Source organism: Haemaphysalis longicornis, unplaced genomic scaffold (genome assembly GCF_048455015.1).
Source record: "Haemaphysalis longicornis isolate Haplotype H1 unplaced genomic scaffold, Haemaphysalis longicornis Haplotype H1 scaffold_2, whole genome shotgun sequence".
In the NCBI taxonomy this organism is placed as follows: domain Eukaryota; kingdom Metazoa; phylum Arthropoda; class Arachnida; order Ixodida; family Ixodidae; genus Haemaphysalis; species Haemaphysalis longicornis.
In genome coordinates this window covers 66,631,685-66,654,999 of record NW_027526295.1, presented here as the reverse complement: position 1 = coordinate 66,654,999, position 23,315 = coordinate 66,631,685, and the positions used below count along the sequence as shown (strand labels likewise).

Genomic DNA, 23,315 nt, shown 5'->3' with positions numbered 1-23,315 from the left:
CGTGCTTCAACAAATCTGATACAAGTAAAAAAGGTTCGCCGGGATAATTTTGTTTCAACCATATTCTTGGAATCTGTAAGTTAAGACGCACATGGGAAAGTAGAAATAAATGCGCGACACCATATATTTTAAAGTACATTCTAGCTTGCGGCAAAATTCAAATAAAGCCAGCGTGACGATGTGGAATATTTATGACATCTCTGAACAATGAACTCATATTTCTAGCGAACTCTAATGCAGGACGAAGACATTAGTCAGCAACCAACTCGCCCAACGCTCCGCTTTAATTGACATCTGTGGAGTCAGGCTCAACTCTTGATAAAAAATGTACTCATTCAGACGGATAAATGACTGCCCGAGTGGAATATGCCGTGTTATTTGGAAGCTGCTTCCTCAATCTACGCCCGCCCACAACGTCGTTGAATGAAGTGAAGGTCAAACAAAATGATTTTGCCCAATCAACGATGCCTCTGACGTTGCATCACGTTACATCGCGGGGCTACAAAATTGCCAGGTGAGCCACGTGTACTTGCTGCTATTGCCTTGTATGTGCTTTCCAGGGCTTTGTCAAGCTGAGGCGGCTTTTACCCGGTAAACCAGACCAGTTTCTGGGGGAAAAGATGATGATGATGATGATGATGATGATGATGATGATGATGATGATGAACGTGAGTGGTCATTCAGCCACGCAGCACCTACCTTGCCCAAGACGACCTCGGACTTTCCTTGGCCGTACCACGGTGCGGTGTCGAAGTAGTTCACTCCCCAGTCGATCGCTTCGCGAACGGCTCTCTGGGCTTCGTCCTCCGCGGGGCTGCCTTCTTGCAAGTGTCCGAAACTCGATGCACCTGCACGTGGTCAAGGCTGGCAGTTTACATCTCGCTCAAAGGATTTGCGATTTACCGCTAGTGGAATTTTTTGGCGCCTAAACAACAACGGACAGTTGAACACGTGATTCGGGACGTCATCGATACTAGCCCTTTACGGCCCAGCCCACACAAACGTGTGGGTCAACAAATTCGTTTACTAAGTGGCACCTGTTTCGGTTTCGGTTTCAGAGCCCTGGGTAGTCACTGCGAACGCTTCAGAGACGTTATTGGTTTCAGTGGTTCACTCATTTCGCCACCAGGGGGCGAGAAATCGCATATTAAAAACGGCGCCCAAGCCGTCGGAATCACGCTAGCCGCCTTCACAATGAAAGCTGGTATTCCTTCTTGCTATTCTCGTATTTTCTGAATAACAAGCGTAAGACGCGATTTTCAGGACTTGGGAAAACACGATCGGCTAAAAAACACACCCGTTCCCTTCGTGTGCGTACTGTCATCACGCTTGAAAAATGCACCCACACATATGTGTGGGCTGGGCTTTCGTCGTCACGAAAATTTTGCTGGGCGGCATACGGTGGCGGGCTCGTGCACTGCAGCGCTAGCGATAAATAATTTGTTCTTGCTTTATTGGTGTCTCATTTATTCGCGGTTTGGTTCTCGTTCATTGGTAATGTTTTCTTGCGCCTTAACCTTCAACTCGTTGCGTAATTACTTGTGATAATAGTATTAATTATAATTAATAATTATGTTAATTAAAACTTCATTATTTTTTATTTTCACAAAATCCTATTTATAATATGAATACTCGTGAAAACAATACAAAACTTATAAATAATACGTAAAAACGTAGTTTTTCTGTGCCTGATGCCGTTTTTAAGGTATTATTACTACCCGAAGATCATACAAACACAAGCCCAGCCCACACATTGTGTGGGTTTGTTTTCTGTGTGAAATACTCTGGGCTTTCAATTTTAACTTGTCGAAGCATCAATGGGTAGGGGTAAATACACAAAATTTATTTACTTGTGGCCATTTTTTCTAAAATCTTTATGTTGAGCAGGAAAGGGCTAGGGCACGTAGTGGTTAATTTTGTGAGTTTAATTAAATTCATCTGCATTAATTTCAGTTTCCGGGACAAAGTTGAAAGGAAATGGTATGAGCTGTGTATTAGCAGCTCGAAAGGGTCTAAGAACCTCCGTGCAAGAGAGCAAAAATACATACGCAGGCAGAACGTCTCCCGAGTGAACCGACTCATGTTCAGAAGTGCCGCAAATAACATTTAAATACAAAAGCTTACATACAACCCATAACATAACGGTATGCATGATCGACATGAAGAAACGGTGATTTACATGGAGGATGAACTGAAATTACATTTAATTTACTGTAAGACATTCTGCATTCAAAAGTTCATTCCAACCTTACAAAAAAACTGTCATCCTCTTTAAAGCACAGCTAACTAGACCATCATACCTCTTTTAATATATGAGAGGGTATGCTGCAAAGGTTATACATATTTTTAGTTTGTGGTGTTGATCCTAATGTGTATATTCGTTCCGAAATTGCTTCATGAACAATACATCGCTACTACTCGTATTTGCGCGTAATCAAATTTCGTAGTTTACTAGGTCATATTCGTCAGAAATCCTTTAGACTAGGTGTAATATAAAAGGAGAGTAGGATGCAAAACTGCTATAGGGGCTGCACTTTGATGTGCAAAAGCTGACTGTGTCAGAGTCAAGCAGTGAGGGTTTGCAATGTGATAAGTGCCTTTCTTTATGCATACCAACTTTCTGAAACTTTATTCGCTTCGTTTTTTGCCAGTTGTTAAGTATGAAAATTGGTTCGGCATCGAACAAAACCTCACAAATGTACAGTCGCCAGCAAAAGTTTGCGGGATGTGCGGCGCGTGGCCGAGCGGCGCAAAACTGCATTGCTGCGCCATCTGCAGCCAGCGAGCGCCGGGTCGAGGCTCAAGGAACTGGCGGGCTAGGCGCGCTTTGCGCATGACGTCCCTTATTTTTTACCGGGCATCTATGATATCTTGCTTGCCCGTGACATGCTTTCGATATTCGCGGCAGCCGCGGTGGCGCCGCGTGACCATCGCTGTCGTTCTGCTATCACTGGTGCTACAAAATACGCAGCCCGCGGCCGCGTCGTTTGCGCGGCGCGCAGCATTTAATAAATCTTATCTTCCAAGTGATGTAATGGTCCACGACTAAATTTATTTTACAGGAGCTAATAAAGGCTACCTGTTAGAAACTGCGTACCTCGACGTGGTGCCTAGAAAATAGTCGCGTCGCCAAATTTAATCTTGCGGCAAAGCAAACTTTCTGGGGAAAGATCTAGCTGTCAATGTAATATAGGTCTCATGTAAACATCATACTGGAATTGGCCGCGAGGACGACCGTTGGCACTACGCCGAATCATATTTACTTGCCATAATTATATTTAGGGAAGCCGTAAACGATACGGCATTCAATACATGACAGGAGGAGGTACAGTTACAGAAAACGGTTGTAACTCTTGTTTTGCTGGAACTACCCCAAAGGAAATGTTTTGATAATTAGGCCCAAAGACGACTACAATGGCAATTGTGGGTCAGCTGACAGTTTATCGGTGCTTAGGTTAAAAATAAAATAAAAGTATTTCCTATTCAGCCATCAGTGCCTCTTGAAAGATAAGGCCGGGTTCAGACTGTCCGCAACTGTCGTAACTAACTTTAAAGAATGACGTCATTTGACGTCTCAATCCACCGAACAGCGTGACACGCCGTCTTTTACGTCCATGGATCACGATATGGCTTTTGCGTCGATAGTCTGAACATAGCCTAAGATTTATTCAACATTGCGTGCCGCGCAAACGGCGGCCGCGGGCTGCGTATTTTGTAGCACCAGTGATAGCACAACGACGGCGATGGTCGTTAATGATCCCTGTAGGGTGCTTTGGTCGGTACGATTATGCTTATGATGCTTTCGGGCCGATGTGTATTTGGCTGCATGATGCGAGAGGAATGCCCTGACGTAGTTGTATGTTGTTTCCGTCCATTTGGACTGTAGACCCGAGAATCGGCTCGATTTGAAGGGTCGGTGTGCCAGAAGCGGCTAGTTTTGGTTTCTCGGAATAACCGTCATAAAATGATCACCATAAACGCAAGATGGGATAGGTTGTCGCCGTTGATTTAAATGCACCGAACTATAGGTAGTAAGGATTACACGATCTTGGAGAATGGATCCAACAGACGATGCTTTGGGGAGGGTGAGTCCAATGTGCAGGAACGTTATGGCGTTTTTATTGATGTTTCATTGGGGAATCTCAATAGGATGAATCAATTTTGTAAACGGAATTTCGAACATTTGGGTTCAATATCGTTTAAAACCTTGACGTAAGACTTTGAAATTTCAGCGACATTAAGACCATATAGGCGACCTTACCAACCTCGGTCATGGCGCTAAAAAAAGTGCCATCCGAGGGTAGAGGACTGTGATGTCAGCGGTCGCAACCTACATAAATCCCGCACTTGCCCGGCGATGGCATGCAACGGTAGAGACTAGACGGCTTTGGCGACAACTCCCCGCATGCCATGCAGAGTCCTTCAAATTGCTACCGTCCTTGGTTAAGTCCCAATACAATTCCCCTATTAATTAGGGCTCCGTGTTTTCAGAGTTTATTTTTCGTGAAATACGGAGAATGTTTCTCAAAGTTTATCTTTTAACGAAAATTCTATTTTTTTCGGAGCTCATTCCTCCTATTCTTCAATTCTCTGAAATTCAGAAGATCTGAATGTGTTGAGAAGAAGAACACGTCAAAGCACACAACGAGCAGGTGAGTGGTGCAGGAAATATGAATGCGGAAAATTATACACACGAACACTAATACTTACATGCAAATAATACAACGTTGGTACTTATTAGGACATAAGGACTTGTTCTGACTAACGCAAACATAATTGGGAGGTTTTTGTCACTGGCGAAAGCGCATTGCTTGCTTCCGATTTATGAATCTCGGTGTTAAAAAAATTGGCCACGTATCTGCTCCTTTCGTTGCAAATGTCGTCAAAAGACGATAGTCTTTGTAGAAATTTGCCAAGAAAATGCCCCGTTTTGCTTTTCCGCTCACCTCTCATGCTGTTCCTGTACCATCGCGCTCATCTCAAGGTAAACACACCAAGGATTTGCTAAAGGCGATTTGAATTTACCGCGTTCCACTGCTAAAGGCCGGGTTCCTTGATTCCAGCGCTGCAGTACGGCGGTGACGCGCATGAATCGAGGCGGCCGACTTCAACGTTTATAGAACCGCGTGGCCGTGCTCCACGTGCGTTCCAAGCAGAACGTGGAACCTAGCTAGTGGAACAACCGATTTAGCCCTGGCCAATCCCCCCTTGTGGGTGCGTGCCAAAATCTTTGAGTACATCATCGTCAACAGCAGGCGGCGATTTTCGGCAGTAGATGTAGAATATCATTTGCTATCGAAACACCAAGCATCCATGAATCGTATAATAAAGGAACACTGTAAATATCCCTTCTGTATTAATTTCCTGCCTTATATTTGCGTAATGTCTAGTTCTTATTAAACGAAGTTGGCAAGTATGAACATGTAAACTGGGCTTAGACGTTTACCTTTCGCTGTGAGTATATAAGACTATTGCGCAATATCTACTTTGCTTTGGCCGGGAGGCTGAATTGAGTCACGGAAGGACACAGACCAAATTTATGGGTTTAAGTAGCCCTTTCGGAGTTTCCGCTAAAAAAATGGTGGAGCGGGAAACCTCCGCGCGCAGCAAGAAAGCAGGGGCCGCTCCATGTACAGTGTCAAGTTTTGAATTCAATAGTTGAGCAACGTTAGTTATCTCATAGCTGTGATTACAAAATAACTAATCTGCTGGCTCGTATGGTCAATTTCTACAAACCCTACTCCAAAAATACCCGCAGTTGAGGCTCGGTAGCGGCTTTTCTGATGGAGGCGAAAAGCGCGAACCGCAGTGTGCCGAGATTTCGGCGCGCGTTAAAGATCCCCATGTCGTCAAACTTATTCCGGAGCCTTCCAGTGCGACGCGCTTCATATCCCGGGTGTAGCTTCGGTGCGTTAAACCACCCACAATTACAATTACTTCAAAAATCGCCGCAAAGGTTTGTAACGCGCGGTCCAGCTACAATTTCACATTTGGATCCCCAATTCCACTACTGCACCAGTGCAATGCAGCTGACATAACCTTCCTTTCGTAAGGCGTTTTGACAGAAGCCGAAAGAGCGCTCCTCGGAACCTAATAGGCCATTCGCACTTATCGTCGATAAGTGCTAACCTTAACGGTCCCCCTAAGCTGTCTGTAACTCCAAAGCCTGAACTTTGACAACCATTTTTTACCTAGCCCTTCAAAATCGGAGTTTGTCCGAAAAATCTGAATTGCTCTTTTACCTGCGAGTGTTTTTTGGATTGATCGGAAAACACGGAGTTGTAATTATGATGCACCAGTACGAGACCCCCACGCCTTCTGCAAACAAAATTCACGGCTGAGTCACTGGCCCGAACCCGTTGCAGCAGTTATCGCTCACCGAACGAGAGCTCCGGCACCAAGATGTCTGTCGATCCCAGCTGTCGCCTCTGCAGAGGTCTAGCAGGTTGAGGCGGAAGCTCCATCTTCGGCATACCCGGCTGTCACCTTGTTTCTAAACGCTCCCCCCGAGTCTAGGCCAGCTAAGAAAGGCGCTTTGGCAAGCGCGCTGCGCGCCTTATCGCCAGCCAGCCCTTGCGCGCACGATAAGCTCCGCCGCTCCGATTCTAATGAGCTCGACACGCGACAGATAGACCAGCGATCGCGGAGCTAAATGTAAACACCAGCGGGACTCGCAACCTCCTTCACGCGGCCGTCGAGTGTCCACCGAATTATCCGCGCCACCTCTCTCCCATCAGCACGACGCCAGACGGCGGTTTGGCGAAGTTGGAGAATGTTGCACTATGCTTATGCACGCGCGACCACCAAGTCTCGTTCGACGCTCCGCACGCAGGAAGACCGTGCACAGCAGACGACAGCACGAAAAAAACAATTACCCAGCAGGCCGTGCGCGGATGCCAAGTCCGGTGACGCAGATTAGGCCGCAAAACAAAGGCGACTAATCGTCGTCTTTGTACCCGTGGTCGTCCGAGTGTTTTCTCAACACCTCTGCCGTTGTTGTCAGGATTGAGCACGTGGAGGCAGAGGGCATATTTGCCGCGCCTAGGTGGCACTACTTGTCTCGCCTAGTTTCACGCCTTCCTGCATCTGGGCTGTGCACAAACAACCCCGAAGCCCTGGGAAGCCGCGACTACCGGTCGACTGTTGCACTCTGCGCGGGCAACAGCGTAATCGGCTCGCACGTCCTCGCGCGCGCTTTTCCTTGTCCCTTTTCTTTGCGGAATACCGGCGCGTGGCGCCGTTTGCGGAAACAGCAACGAAAGCTGTTTTGTTCCTGTCAGCGATGTCAAAGAGGAACATGAGCCGAAAACCGAATCCGAGCCTTCTTACTCTTGGCAAAACTGAACCTTTAGCACACATTATTTTGGGGGGCATGCGGAACTGAAACTGTAACTGAAATGAAATGAAACAACGAAAGCGGCCGGAATCACTGCCCAGATTGCCATAAAATTTGATCGCTCGCGACTGTTTTTTGTCAACGGCCAGTCAGACGTGGGCTACGAAATATTTTGTGCAGATAAACTGTCTTCCGCAAGTTCTGACCCAAATTGCGCGCGTCTACCGCGAACCGTCGACAAAGAATCGCACGTGCTCGCTTCAGAGCTAGTGTAAAATTCTCTGTAGCTATTTACATATTGTACGTAAAAGGAAAATGTAAGTAGGAAATGTGAATACGAAATGTAAGTGTAAGTAGAAAATGTAAATAGGAAATGTAAGTAATAGGAAAATAGGAACTAACAGGAAAACTGCTCGCTAGACAGACTCTATCACCATACTGAGTTTCCTTCACTTCGGATAGCTTATAGTGAGATTGTAAACGTTAAAGATTTCCCGGCTTCTGTCAGTACATGGACGTCTACGGGGGAGTGTGGTTAGATAAAACGGCTGCAGCTCAGGCTTCTCGAAACTATCGCGAAACAAATTATACGAGAATTTGTCGCCAAGACGTTTGTGTGATTACATCGAGTTTCATTTACTTTTCGCAATTAGTTCTGAGTGAAGTTGTAAACGCAACAGAATTCCCGTCTGCTGTTTCATTAGAGTTAATTCTCTCTCTCCCCCCCTCTCTCTCCCCCGTCTGCTGGTCAAGCATAGCCGTCTACTGAGGAAGTATGGTTACAGAAAATGGCCGTAACTCTCGTTTTATTTACGCTACCTCGAAATAAGTCATATGAGAGTCAATTTAGAATTAATTCAGTAAAAGTTTTGTGCCTGTGTTTTTATTCAATCAGTACAGTAACTAGCCGCACATAAGCCAACATAGTTACCTACCAAAACACAGCTTCGCTGGTGTTCCCTTTTTACCGCAGTGAAAGGACTCTAAATTTGTAATAATCGTTTACGGTATGTACGTCGGCTTCAATTGTAATATTTAACAACGTGTCTTTTTGTATTTCTTCATTTCGTATGCTTTCAAACGTTACTTTTATGTTGGTGCTTTAGTCCGTCTTATCCTTGTTCTTTGGCTTTCGCCTTGCTGTTGTTTTCAGAGCTTTTGTTATTATTTTGAAGTTGGATACCCCAAGACAGTTGCGTTGAAAAGGACAGTGGGTAAATACTGTACAACAAATGAGAAAACTGCAGTGCAAACAGAACAAAGTAAGCTATGCAGTACAAAGGAAGCTATATATTAGTTGCTTCATGCCTTCATTCTTACACACCAGATGCAAATAAGAGTACAGTAATAACTCGTTGAGTACAGTAATGCGTGAACCGCGAGGAAGGAGCGTTTTCTGCTCGCGAAAACGCCCCGCCCACGCCACAAGGGGCGCTGACGCTGCCGCGGAACCACCCGCACGCTGCGCGCGGCGCAACCGGCGGCAGCAGCTTCGGCCGCGAAGTGGTGTCGGGAGCTGGAGCGACCGCTTCTGAGCCTTCTCTAAAATGCCGCTCAAGGCACGCGCGAAGTTGCTTGTGCGGTAAAGGAGCTGATAATGTGGCCGAAAGCGGCACAATAAATCATCATCCGCGCCGCTAGTGAAAGCGCCCATGCAATATCTGCCGGTGTGGTAAGCCTAAACATATCTGGCGGAGCCAGCCGGCTGTCTCGAGCGCTTCAAAACTACCGCCATGAGGCGCGCCTCCCCATTCGCGCAAGTCATCAGGCTCCTTCCACTGCCACGCTCGACGCGCGTCATTTTCTGAGCGAGGCAGAAGCTGCCGCGCACGCGGAATCGTCGGCGCGGCCGTAAAAAAACCGCACGCGCGACACCGACACGCAAAAATCGCGTGCAAGAACGCCCCATGCGGTTCACGCTTAATACCTTGTTGAGTAGTAAAAACCGGGAGATATTTCGAGTTAAGCGGATTTTCGCGATAAGCAAATCTGCGCGAATTGCCATGAAATATCGCGTTCTTTGCAAGAAAGGCGCTACTACTTACCAGCTCTTCAACAGAAGCTTCCAATCTTGCTTTTCATAAAGGTCTGAAAGAAAAAAAAATACAAGAGGCGTTCACCAGCTGGATTTTGTGGCACTGCAATTTTACTTAGCAGAAAAGAACTCCACAATGCTGGTCTGCCTTGAGGTCGCACTCAGGCTTAGTAAGAACTCCACCAGCTGTTTGACGAATTGCATGAGGCGGTCTTCCCCGCCGCTGCACTCAACCTTATTTTGCCTGCACTCCATCATTTTTTTCATCGGAAAAGGGATCCGCGCTCTCCATTGGGTTTTTTCCCGCACGACACACCTCTAGAGATCTTCTAGTACACTGTACCTCTGCGCATGTCTCTACCTTCACATGACGCGCCACAGGATTGCTTGACGAAGTTGGTATGCCTCTAGGCTCAGACTTCACGTTCGGGAAAAACATCGGCTTTGTGGTAGGCGCGGCTAAACGAGAAAAAAAAAACAAAACAAAAAAAAAACCCAGGGACTTAGGCGCTGCAGCATCTCGCGAATCTTGTGAAGCAGTCCGCGGCGGAGAAATTTTCGGTTCACACTCAGTCAAGATTTCGAGATATCAGCAGTTTGGCCCCAAAATACTGCGAAATAAAGGGCAACATATGCGTGGGACGTATAGGAAATGGTTCGGTGCCGCGGAAAATTTCGACTTAGCCGATTTTTCCAGATATATGTAAGTTCGAGTTAACGAGCTATTACTGTATACTTCCAAGCGGCCTGCTACACTTATCACATCACCACATAAGCGTGCTGCACCCTGGGGTACACCACATTTTCACAGGCTGCCGAAGTACACGTGAAAGAAAGAGAAAGAAAGAAAGAGAGAAACGTTTTATTGAGCCTTTAAAGGAGAGGGGCGTGCTGACCGGCGTAACGGTGACCGCAGCTGCCCTCGCCGTGACTACCCGTTGGATAGTGAGGTCGGACCTGCCCTGCGGGCGCAGTTCCTGGCTGTACACTGGCGCAAACCACATCTTTACACACTTCTCATGTACACCTGAGTTTAGTTCCTCTGGAATCTTTGTTACCTCCACTGCACTCTTAGCCAAAATGGGAGAAAATAAGACTAACTGCAGCAATTACGCCTCGCGAGGAACATTTAGTCCCCAAAAGACCAAACGCGCCAAGATTAGGGCCGTGTGCAAAATGAAGGGACCAAACGTTGGTCCCTCGACGCGAATGGGACCAACGGAAAGACTAACAGCGCCCTTTGCTCCCGCAACGTTGCTGTTGCTCCCCCTGACGGGGGCCCTCCGATTTGTTTCTACTTGTTCGGTGGCCAGCGGGGACGGACGTGCGAAAGGTGAGCTGCGGCGGCGACGGCTTTTCCCCATTCGCCCTTTTTTTGAAGTTCGTGAGCTTGCATCGTAGCGTCAGAGTGCCAGCTATTTTTTAAAACCAACGCCAGTCGATTCGCTGAGCGTTACTGCCGACGGCGACCTAATTTTTATTTGTGTCGGTCAATATTTACCCAATTTTTTGCTTAACCCTAAAATAGTAAAAAGGCAATTTCTCTTTAAACAAGTGGCCCAATCGCATAAATAACCGTCCCAGCAGGAGCAGCGTACAAAAAGGAAGCTAACCGCTAACTTCTTTTCTGTTGAAATTGCAGTTTTAATACATTTATAGCCAGAAATGTCAAAGCGTGGTTAACACGTGGCCGAGAATCTTGAAGGGCTCTAACTTTTTAGGCAAACATATGAACACTAAAATAACAACATGGTGCTGTTAGGACACAAGAATTACTCGCAGACATATTAAATTTTAAATTAAAACGTGATATTTTAAGCAGGAAAATTACAAGAAGTCTGGCACAACGCTGGAACTGCAACGGACGCGTAAACTCTGAGGCTGAGTAGGGCAAAAATAGTTGCACCCTCGTAACCGCAACTACGTCCAGAATAAAACTAGACAAAAACGGTTAAAATCTGATGTAAATTGGCTGAGTAAGGCATTTTTTTCCATAATTTGCGGAACCCGAACTTGTAATCTGCCGGACCACAGCAGAACGGCAAACTGAAGTCTTCCTCGAAGGCGCGGTCTGACCGCCGTAATAAAAATCCTCTAACAAAATCGTAGAATCTTTATGTATCTAACGGCAAGTTTTTTTTTTTTTTTTTTGAAAATACAGTGTCATCTAATGGCCCCTTTTCCAGTACCGGCCCTCCTTGTGGCCGCCACAGCGAACCTAACTGGCAGTAACGCGCCCCCCCAAAATTGTTTGGCCTTCGGGGAACTCGTTCACGAAACATTCTCGTCCTGCAGTCCTTCCCGCACCCACCCGTCACCCGTGCCTTTCACATGAATTTCACAGTAGCAGGCGCACGCTCGCGTGACTCATCTAACGTGGCCGAAAGCTTCCTTCACTTTTTTTCGTTTTCGTTGCTCCCTCACTGGTAGTCAAGCGCTCGCAGCGTGGTCAGCCTCAAACATTTTTGCCCCTTTTCTTTGAAAGCCTTTTTTGTGTGCACGTACGAATTCACTGTGAACTGTCCGCAAAGAGGAAATAAAAACGTGCAGCCATAGCCACTCCCCATGCAGAAAGCTGAGAGGACGCCGTTTTGTTTGTTTCGCCCGAGGCTATTTCTTAAACATTGTTAAATTTACTAAAGATTGAGAAAATTTGGCTCCTAATACATTTTCGAAATAAAAACGCATTCTTCGACACCGACATCACAGCCAAAAATCAATAATGACCTTGTTCTATACAAACCCGCACCATCAGCGCAGGAAAGCAGGTTTTCTTCCAATAAATAAATATTCCTTCCTGTTTTCTTTTTATTTTTGATTGCAGTCAAACCATTTTGATTTAGAGCTGGTGCTGACAGGAAGCGTCTCTTTCCCTACATGTCTTGTGAAAGAGAGGGAAGAGGCCCTTGTTTCGTGCGACGTAAGCCTCTGAGAATGATAGCGAACCTGCATGCGAGAAATGAGCAATCTTTCTATTTTCTGTTGCCCTTATACAGTGGTTCAATGCGTTGAGTGAGGGAGCATGAGTCCCCAGGTTCTATTGCTGGTTTGAGTGGCGTCTTTTCTGCTGGAGTCGGAAAAACAACAATGTCTGAGTTTCGCTTGTTAACTACCGTGGCCATGGTCTTAATCCGTAGTCTTATACTCAGTGCAATTCACAGGCCACATTTGGCTGCACTACATAAAGCGTTGATTTTGCTTCTTTTTGCTTTTTGAGGTACTTTTTACGGATGCTTGTTAGGGCTGCTGGAAACTGCGTTTTTCTCAATTTTGCGTCCTACCATGAATAACACTTGTTTTGTTGCCCTATTTATTTCCTGCAGGAGCGTGACGACATACGCCCATTGCCGACAGCGTCACGGAGGATGGCTGTCTCCTCTCAACGGACAAGTACCTCAAGACAAGTGGAGCATGCTTGCGCCAAGGATAGCAGCCGGAATAGCCCAATACTGGGCGCATCGCCTCAATAAGGTGTGCCGTACAAGCCTTCGAAATAGAGACTCCAACGTCAAGAGTAGAGTATGGTTTACTTTTGTTGTGTATGTTGCTCACACAGTGTTGCAATAAAAAGCTTGAAAGTAACATTTTCTTTGTCGAGAGTACTTTGTCGTGAACAAGTGGCCAAGAAATACTGCTTCTGGTCTCTTGTGTTTACTCCTGTCTTCTGAATTGTCGGTCTAATGGAACGACAGTCACTCATGGAGTACTTGCACGAGCCAGCACATCGTCTTTTAGTATGCGCGGTTAATCCAGAGGGGAGCATTTGCAGGGATGAACATTTAGTCTTGAAAGCATCAATTGGTCTAGGGAGAGTAATGGGAAAGATTAACGATTGATACTCAGAGGACCAACGGTTGGTCTCCAGTCGACTAACAGGGGTGACTAACAGTTGATCTGCAAGGGACCAACAGTTAGTCTTTATGGCGGACCAACAGTTGAACCATCAAGGGACTAAGTGTAGAGGGACTAACAGTTGGTACCCTTGCCGTTAGTCCCAAAAAGGACTAATTCTAGTGGCAACGCAGTTAGTCCCCAAAAGGACTAACGCCGATGCCCCGTTAGTCCTTTTTGGCTAAGAGTGTGGGCGTTCTCGCATCGCTTAGAGTGAGCAGCATCATCCATCTCAAACGAGCTTTACTCCATTAAAAAAAGCTATTCGTTCCCTTGGGAAAACCTCTGTTCAAGAAGTGTCAAATCAAGGATCAACGTACTCGCGAAATTTGACAGGCGCACCGCATTCATGAACGCGGTGACACGTCTGTGAGCGCTCCGTCATTGGCCCTACTCTCAAAAGAAATAAGATATCTGTCCGATACCCTCGCCTTGTAAAATTGGCAAGCTTTTGTTTTGTTTATGTTTTTCCCTTTTTCATGCATTTATGAACCGTTCACGGCAGAGGCATAGCCAGGATTTTTTTGCGGTGGTCGCGGTCGACCAAAAAATGGGAGGGGGAAATATGTAGGGAAGGCTTCTTGCGCGTTGTTTTTCAAATGAAGCTTGAAAAAACTGACTTCAACATGCGATTTGTGTATGCTGAACGCTAACAGTAAAGCACACCTTAAGGAGCTTTGATGATGATGATGATGATGACCTAAACTCCCGTTCGCCGGTTTATGGGTAGGCCACGGGTGATTCGTTCGTCCGTAGAGCAGGCGGTTATGCGGGCACGCGCTCGTGAGCGTGATCATGAGTGTGCTCGTGAGTGGCGCGCGGTCCCCGAAGTTCGTCAGGGGGAAGTGGAGGCCAACACTGGGTGTTTACTATCAAGATTCGCGTGTTTTAGATTTTCCTTCAGGAAAGGGACTAATAAGTTTTCTTATCAGCTATGAAGTACACTAGAGCCCGATTTGAGGGTTATCGCGCCAGCATCGAGCGCCCAAGCGTGCCGCCGGCCTACGATTTCGTTTCGGAACCATGAAAATCAAGATTTTGCACTCTTCTCTCCTTTGTTGGCTGTTCCATGCTACAACAATGGCCCGCGCGACTGACATGCCACCCTTTGGATTTCAATCTTTACATTCGTTGTTATCAAGCACAGACTTGGTTGCCCTTTATCTATGCCGACGATAACGAAACTGGCATGGAAGATTTGTTAAAGCTGGTGTTCTGACTGCGTCATTTGAAAGAATAGCTTTCCCAAGATAACCATCGAATCGCACCGGACTGTACGTGCGACACGGCACATTCGTATATTATGGCGGTGAAGCTAGCAAACGTGCGTCTTTGTCCTTAAGTAATTGCCATTTGTTGTGCTAGTTAGGTGAATAGTAAACTTACGCTTAGAGGAACACCTTATGTCACTGCTGTTGAATGTTGAGCTTGTTGCACGTTTCTTCAATTTCGTTCTATTTCTAGCCGTTAAATCGAACAGACATGACTTCAGTAAAATTCCGGTTAAGCAAATATAGAATTCTGATTCCAACCACGAGGGAGGTCAAAGACGCAAAGGAATAGTGCCGAAAAGACCAAGCTCCGCAATAACGAGACCTGTTCAGTTTTGTTGATGTGGAGGAAATACAAGATGGGCAGAGCAATGCTTCTCATACAGCAAAAATTATGGAACTGCAATAGACAATGGAATGCGATGTCGGTACAAAAATAAACATATCAAGGATTGACAGTTGACTGAACAAAATACAGTGGCATGCTATGTCACGTTATTACACTTTGTACCAGTGTAAAGTCAAGGAATGACACGCTAAAGTCCAGACCACATGTACGCCTATGTGAGTGTTTTCCTTCAGTTCAGCCTTTATCCGGCCGTGCTGTTCCGCACGCGAAACAGCGAGACTGCTTCGATCGGCTGGCGGCAGGTTCCCGGCGCAGCGCGGTGTATCCGGCGCGAAATGCAGCCGGGCTACATACGTTGACATGTACAGCATCTGGAGCGGGCACAAAGATCGGACGTTGACGTAGCCCTTGTTTTCAGCTTTATATGAACAAGAATGTCCTTAAAACTCCACGTTCCGCGCCTGCAGGCGACTTCAGATGGTTCTCCAGGCTACTTGAACCGCACCCCAGCCTGGCGCGAAACATCTAGGAGGGGGGGGGCAAGGGCCCGGTGTGCCCCCCCCCCCTCCCTTGGCTACTCCCTGGTTCGCGGAAATAAAGGATTTGGTTGTTAGTCAGCGCTCCGTCCTGTTGTTCTTCCTCTGTCTCGCCCTTGGGACTACACGCCAACAGGACGGCCTAGCACATCAAAACTTAAGTCTGGAACCGAAATCACACTCGCACGTGGAAACGCACGGTAGTTTGCGGAGCGGCGAAAAACGGGAAGAGTAGTTACTCTTGCTAGCTGGTGTGGTGTCACGCTACACATGTAAAACCAGAAGTGACTGCTACGTTAGCCACTGGATAGTGCTAGCCCCCCGTTCATCATAATCATCATCATCATCATACGTGTTTACGTGATTCCAGACCTTTTCATTGCTGCTGTCTCCTCACGGTAGTGGTAGTACAGTTGAACACAGATATATCGAACACCGATATATCGAAATATTGTCTATATCGAACAGTGCAAACATCCCCTTGAAAATGCCATGCAAAAGTATATGACTGTTGTGCGCGTGTATCGAACTCCTGATCACGGGCAAATTCGATATATCGAATTCCGCTCCGAAGGTGCCCCTGAAAGTTTGCTTCCTCTGATGGGGTGGAGTTGGTGATAATGTTGACTCATCGCAGGAGCTGCCTGGCTTGGTGAGCCAGAGGCGACGTCCGCGGCATTATGTCGCTTCGATGGCCTTCAACAACTGTTTTCACGCTAGCACGAGGGGCAGCTCCATGATAGCTAAAACGCGGATAGTGGTTGGGGCGAAAGGACATAAAGGAACAAAAGAGTGCAGGGGCACCGATGCGGCGTTGTATGTTTGTTTTGTCCAAGGCATTCATTTCGGAGCAACGAAGGCGGGAATTCGTCGGGCGCAGGCTGCTGAAAAGATGTTGTTTGAAAAGGCGTTCGGAATTCCTCGCAGTAGTTTTGAGGGCGATGCACGCATCAACGTTGACGTAAAGGCGAATGCAGCACAACCCACCCCGGCTATTCAGGAGCGTGTCGGGTGCAAAGCGACTTCGTTGCACGCCTCCAGATGGGGGAGGTGTTCGGTTCGGATACTGAAGATAACGGCACTCAGTGCCTGACAACGTTCCCAACCGCCTACTGCAGCCGAGGTTCCGTCAGCGTTATTCGCCTCTGTTGTGGCGCAGTGTACAGCGTTGATTTTATCATTTGTGCGTGTTTGTAATCTTGAAGACAATTTGGCAACCGTTACGACGCAGAAGAAAAAACAAGCGAACCTCAAAGACATTTCAGTGATAAATAAAGTGCGGTGGTCATCATGCTGCGGTTCGGAGTTTCCGTGATTTGAGGGTTAAAACTGTAAACTACCGTTTTCCACGACTTCAGAAAACTCTCAGTGATGTGCGGATTTGTCAGATAATCTTCAGATAGGCGTATTTTATATATCGAATTATCGATATATCGAATTTTTTCCCGATCCCCGTGGAGTTCGATATATCCGTGTTCGACTGTATTCGTTAAATTAGTTTATTTCTCTGGTCGTTTTTTGAGTAAAAGTGCAAAAAACAATAACTGATCAGCTGGCCGACTTCGTGACATCAAGGTTAACCACTGCGACGTTTCGTTACATAGAGGACGCAAACACATGGGCTTCAATGAGGGTGGCAATGCGCAATTTAAAAACATCGTTAAATCTAAGAACTTAGTAAGAAGTCGCTGCATAGAGGTTCGTTACATCCAAGCTTAACTGTATAAATGTCTAGAGCCTGCGGGGAAATAGGCACTTATTCAACGTTATTTATGACGTGATGGGGTATATGCATAATGCTAACCGATTGCATCGCATGCTGACATAATAGCTGTATGCTGACATAATGTCAGTATGCTGCCATAATAGCGTTTATGAGCGAGTTGAACAGTGCATTCTTATGGGGCTTCGCTAACGATAGGGCTGTCACTACACTCAGCGAATCAGTGTATATGACTGAGCAAACTATTTTATTTTGCATTATGTGTTTTGTAGCTATCGTAGTACCTTGGGCTTCACTTGTGGAAATGCTTGTGTTAGGGTTTGGCGTTTTTGAAATGGAGAGGTTCGGTTCATGCACAGCACATGATACTGCAGAGTCTGTTTTGTAGGCATCTGTGTAGAACTCTGTACATTGATATTGATGTTAAAGGGTTAGGAAATGTTGACGTATCGAGGCAAAAGGTGCTTTGTTCTTGTCTATTTTTGTAAAGGACATGTCACATACCACTGGCGCTAGCTTCCAATGGGCTATAACATCAGACAAAGCGGTTTTGTAGGTGTCTTTGAAAGAAATCTCCATGTTGGATGCTAGAGTGTTTACGGTGATCGTGTAAGGCTGTGGAAGTGAGGGCATTTATGGAATAAAGATACAGTGGATGTGTCATGTATTAAGAACGAAATGTCCCAACTGTCTTATGCACAATTAGAAAACCTTGACATTGACCAAGCTACAGATATCATCACCGCACACATCATTAATGCGGCTCATCCCTCTGACTTCTGGTAGAAACAGCAACAAACCGAGGCCTTGGTGGAACGAGGAGTGCGGGGGAGCTCGAAAGGAACAAAACAAAGCCTGGGGTGTCTTCGGAAGGCATCGTACGACTGAGAACCTCATTTCTTCTAAACGCGCAAAAGCAATGTGCAGGCGAATGAGACGCGCGGCCAAAACTGAGAGCTGGAAAGCATTTATCTAATACATAAACTCATACACTGATATACACAAACTTTGAAAAAGGATTAGTCCATTAGAAGGGCGGAACACAAACACCTTGCTGCGCTCCTGGCTGTAGTGGACCTTGTCTTGAAGGCGAATGTATAGTGACATCGCAAATATCCCGTGGCGCCATCGCTTGTCGCTTGAGGAAAGCGTGTGCGGTGGAGGCGAATTCAAATATACGCTGAAAGCTGAAATATAGGCTGAAAGCTGAAGAAGCGCTCACTGTGAAACATATCTTATGGATGATGCAGGTTGCCCCGAACTGTACACAGAGGGTTTCGAGCAAGTTTGATCAGGGATGAATAGCACGCACGTTGTACATGCAATCATGTTGTGAATGCACTACCTGTGTGGTATCTTGTGCACGGTGATGTTGGCAGGCTCGGAGGCGGATATGGAGCGATGCGTACGTTCTAGGTTCCTACTGATTAGTATGTTCTAAGCTGGCCGTCGCAGGTGGTGCTTTGGGAAAAGCGAAGCTACCGTAGTTGTTTTTATTTTTGATATTTGGTATGCCCCTTGTATAGGGTGATGGCCATCAAACCGTAGAACCCAATGTATCTGCATTGTAATAATGAAGTTGTTACGTTGCGGCACAGAAACCTTTCCGCCGAACTGTAATGCTTTGAAATGTAACAATGAAGACTAAAAAATTAATCAAGGAATTCTGAGGATGAAAACCATTGTTCTAAAAGCATTGAAAGCTGTAAGTAGCTAAATATGGTGTGTAAGGTCGGTGTCTTCCAAAAATTCAAAAACCTCATTGAACTCCAGCTTTGGTTTGTGGCCAAGTAAAAACAGAGTGTAAGGGGAACAAAAAGGTGAACAATGCTTTTAAATGTCTGATGCGGGCGGCGTCCAGGTGTGCGCAAATCATCAACCCGTGTAGTACGGTAAGGCGTTCTCCGCAGTGTTCAGACACGGGTTCCCATTCTTGTTTCATGAGGGACCATGTGTGAGCACAGTGTGACCTATATGCAACCGGCACAAGGAACCTTAAAAACGGTTTCTATGTCTCCAGCTTTTCTATTCTGATAGCTATGGTTTTGGTAGGTGTAACTTTTTCTGTTTTTTTATCACATTCAGTTTGCCAGTACAATGTCGCATTACAATGTCGCATACAATGTCGCATTTATCGCATTCAGTTTGCCACTACTTTCGTATGCTGTCCCGAAGGTCCTTGTATGGAACCTTGAACTTCGTTATAGCACGATACTTCGTATCGTATGGTCCTCTATTGACAGTTTCATTTTTAGGTATGCCAATGTGGTTTGGTATCCAACAAAGGACGACACTAACGCTTGCCGATGTAAGACAACACAGTCAGTTTTAAAATACCTACAGCTGCATTCTTTGAAAGGACAAGGGAAGGTAGAGAGCACGTATGGCGCTTAAGAAATCGGTAAAATGTGCCACTTTTTGTACTTCCTTTGCTATTAGGTCTTCAACAGCTGAGGTTATACCAAAGATTTCTGCAGTGAAAACGCTGCCCTCGTTAGCTATGCTCTCTGCTACAGTAACCGCTGAGTTTATACAAGCATAAACGTTGTTACCAGGAGTTTTTGAACTGTCGGTAAAGTATTGGCAAAAGCTACTCTACTTATCTTAAAGTCCAAGAAATTCTTGGCACGAAAATGTGGGTGGAAAAGCCCTTTTGTCACACTTTAACAAAGAAAGGTCACATGTGACGGCACTTTGGACCTTGGGGGCTACAGCATGCGAGAATCTCAGATGAGTTGACGGGCATATCTTGAAAGAATACCGAGACAGGTACTCCACCCAACGGAATGCAAAAGGGCGGATCACTCTCGGCTTGTTTTCATAAAGTTTCTTGTACCTATTCTAAATCAATTCAGCTGCACAAGGATGGCCATTTTTGCATACTATTCCAGCTGCATATATTTTTCTTAGGTATGCTCGACGGTACTGCAGGGACCACTAATTACACTCAACCTAAATCTATCGATATGCACCTGAGGAAAGTCCGAGGCCCAGATTGTGCACTGGGTCGAGCGAGGTGAGAACTGACTGGCGGGCTACGCATACAAAGTACAGCCATAACCAAGACCATAACCGTACAAATTAGCCATAAATGTTTAGCATGTATGCACGGTCCGCACCATGACTTGTGCGACAGAATTGTCAGTATGTTAAGGTGTCCTCATGCATGTCATTTTGAGATGGTTTACGTGTGCCGCAAATGTCAATTTGTATTCATAAATGACACCTAAGAATTTGTGCTGAGAGAGAGAGGGAGAGAAGGCTCTTTATTAAAAAAAAGCAGAGAGTTTTGCCGGCGTTTGCGATCACCTACATGCTTCTCTGCTAGGGGTCGGGGATGTAGGGAAAACAGGCCCTGGAGAGGGGTGGGCAAAAAAAAAAAACAAAATCAAAAACAAACAAAAAACACTGGCGTAACTTGACGGGCTTGACGGGCTTGACGGACTATTTTGTATATTGTGTCACAGAATTCACAATTTTGAAATATGACCAATGTCCTCCAAATATGAAAACAAACTTTTTAGAGCCTGACGCTGCTTTGAGGGGCAAGTCCATGGTCCTAAGATGGTCTTCAAAGTTACCGGCCCTTGATCTAGGCGTTCAGTATCTTAAAAAAAAACTGGATCTTGGTGCCAAGTAGGCCACACATTCTAATAAAATATGTTGAACGGTTTCAATGGAAGAACAGTTATCGCAGTACGGGTTGGTCGTCAGTCCGAGGCGAAAAAGGTGACTGTTGGTGTAGGCCGAGTTCAGTCGTAGGCAATGATACAATGTATCCATCCTACGAGGGAGCTGTCTTGGAAGTCTTGTTGTCAATTCAGGGTAAATCGCATGCAAAAATACTTCGTTATTCGATTCGTTGCGCCATAGCCGGTTTTTTTCAGTTACTGCAAAGCGATGGGCCATGGTAGAAGCGTCTGTTTTTATAAAGTACACTTTGCGGTATTTCCGGTGGTTAAGGCCCGTACGGGCCGCTTCATCGGCTAACCCGATCACAATCGGAAAATGACAAATGACTTGTGGATCAAGCTTATACCCCTCATCAGTAGGACCTGCATCTGGTATACATTAGTTATCAATAGGTACCATTTTTAACATCAGTAGAAGCAAAATAAAAGTATGTGCGGGAGTGTGTCTTTCTTAGGAATGACTGCTGTCAACGCACAACGGAAATGTAGTTGCTCATTCCTTTCGACTCAATTCTGCGACCTTTGTGTGGCGTACTAAAGAGCTACCCTGGGGTCATCCACCTAGAGAGTGGCTGACTGCTGTAACCAAGTTGGAGTAGCAAATGAGCCTGGCGAGCTTCATCATCGAGACCGCCAGGAGCTGCCTGGAACGTGGCGGGTCTAATTGCCTCCCCGGCGCTTCTTTTCTCCTTTCCTTTTAATCGGAATGAAGTATTCTCTCTCTCACAGGAAGGAACGGCTCAGTATTTTCTGGACTGTATTTGTGGACCGACTAACATGATCGAGTTGATAAGCTGTTTATGTAGCATTCTAAGGTACACGTCTGTAGGTGTTCCGCTCCTGCCAATATCTGCTTGAGACTCCTTTCATATCTATCGAGAAGGCGGTTTATTACTATGATATAATTTACCATATTAATGCCATTGAAAGAAAACAAATCAGAAGTCTCCGTCCAACGACGACGATGGTTGAAACGCGAAGATTTTTTGCGTTCGAAAACAGAATAGCTTAGTGTCTCATTCAATGCCGCTGCAATCAAAATGAATGCTAAAAAATCAAAGTGCGAACATCCCGCGATTAAAAGTCCAAACTCCCACTCCGATAGCCCTCACGAGAAAGCTGAGAACCACCCTCACCCATCGTTAACGTCTAAAATACAAACTGCCAAAGTCCAAAGCCAACGCCTGCTTAACGAACACAAAGGAAATGCTGGGGGACCCGAATGCGATGATGGCCAAATCGGATAGATGTCGGCTTCATAACGCGAAATACTCAGGTTCACTTCAGACCACGGGAAGCATTGTCTGCTAGTTTCATCCTCATCGTCATCATGGGCTCTCCCATTGCCTAAACTGGGGCTTCATGCCGTGCGTTTTGGCTACGACACCGGCATGAGTGAGACCAAGCAAAGCTTCGCTTTGAAAAGCCATCCGCGCTACAGAAATGCAGAAGGAGCGATGCGAAGGTGTTTTGAACAGGTTGACGCGATCGCTTCCAAGGGCTGCGATGCGGTGAAACGTGTTATTTCCATGCCTCCATGAAAGCGTTACAGATAATGAAACAGGAAAGCGCGGCAGGAATGTTTATGCTTTATAAGCAATTCTCGAAATACCTGTAGAATTTTACGCTGATTATTCGTTTTAAGTTTGCTCTGAAATTTACATTTATTCTTTTATAGATTGGCAGTATTGTATAAAACTTTCTATTGCCTTCATGGTTCCTTTGAAGAGAAACTGACGAAGTAGTGGAATAGTCTCAATTCCTCAAATCCACCCCCTTGTTGTGTCAACATCACTTTACTTCGTTAAACGCATAATTAGCCATACTTGTTTAGGCGGCAAATCGTTCAGTAAATAAAAAAAAATTCCTATATCGAAAGCCACGCTCGCATGGCTTTGATAGATGCGCAGCAAAATCCAATAAATGTCAAGTCGATGTCATGCAAACGGAACGCTGCGCTCAGCAGTTGCAGCGTAGTCATAGCATTCAACCTGAACGTTTTTACACCCTTATGGTAAACGGTGTAGTATCGATGTAATAAGTGTGTTAGGAGGCTATTATGCCCTTTTTCTTACGTTACTACACCATAATTTGTATCTTTACACCATTTTTGCGTGACAAGAAGAGTATTGACTTACTCCAACAGCCTCGGTTTTCTGTAGTGAGTTGAAAGTGCAGGAAATGGGTGTTTTTATTTGATTACAGCGGTGATTATTAGGGCCATGTAACTAGTTTTAAACACTATCACCTCACCCATTGTGTAAGATTCTCAAGTCGACTGCCGTAGGTTCTCCTTTCTGAGCCAACATCGTTTTACGCCTAATAAAGGCTGGTAACATAATTAGCACTCTTCTTGGAGGGCGTGGAAGGATGTGTTCAGTGATTAACAAATTTTGATGACTTATTGAACATAATAACTACTACACGTTTCCCACTGTGGCTCACGATTAAAAAGTTCTTGCAAATCCGCATGCTGACTTGC

General features: G+C 45.8%; 1 protein-coding gene across 1 annotated transcript in view; it reads right to left on the bottom strand.

Annotated features, from left to right (window-relative positions):
- The window catches only part of LOC144168956 (uncharacterized), a 56,846-nt gene extending 50,107 nt beyond the window's left edge, over nt 1-6,739 (bottom strand). Inside the window, exons 1-2 of the mRNA XM_077697951.1 lie at nt 6,380-6,739; nt 700-848 (exon numbers count right to left, since the gene is read on the bottom strand). Coding sequence (XP_077554077.1) covers nt 700-848; nt 6,380-6,473 — 243 coding nt within the window. The 5' untranslated portion in view covers nt 6,474-6,739. The remainder of the gene's footprint in view (nt 1-699; nt 849-6,379) is intronic.
- Between the last annotated feature and the right edge of the window lie 16,576 nt (nt 6,740-23,315).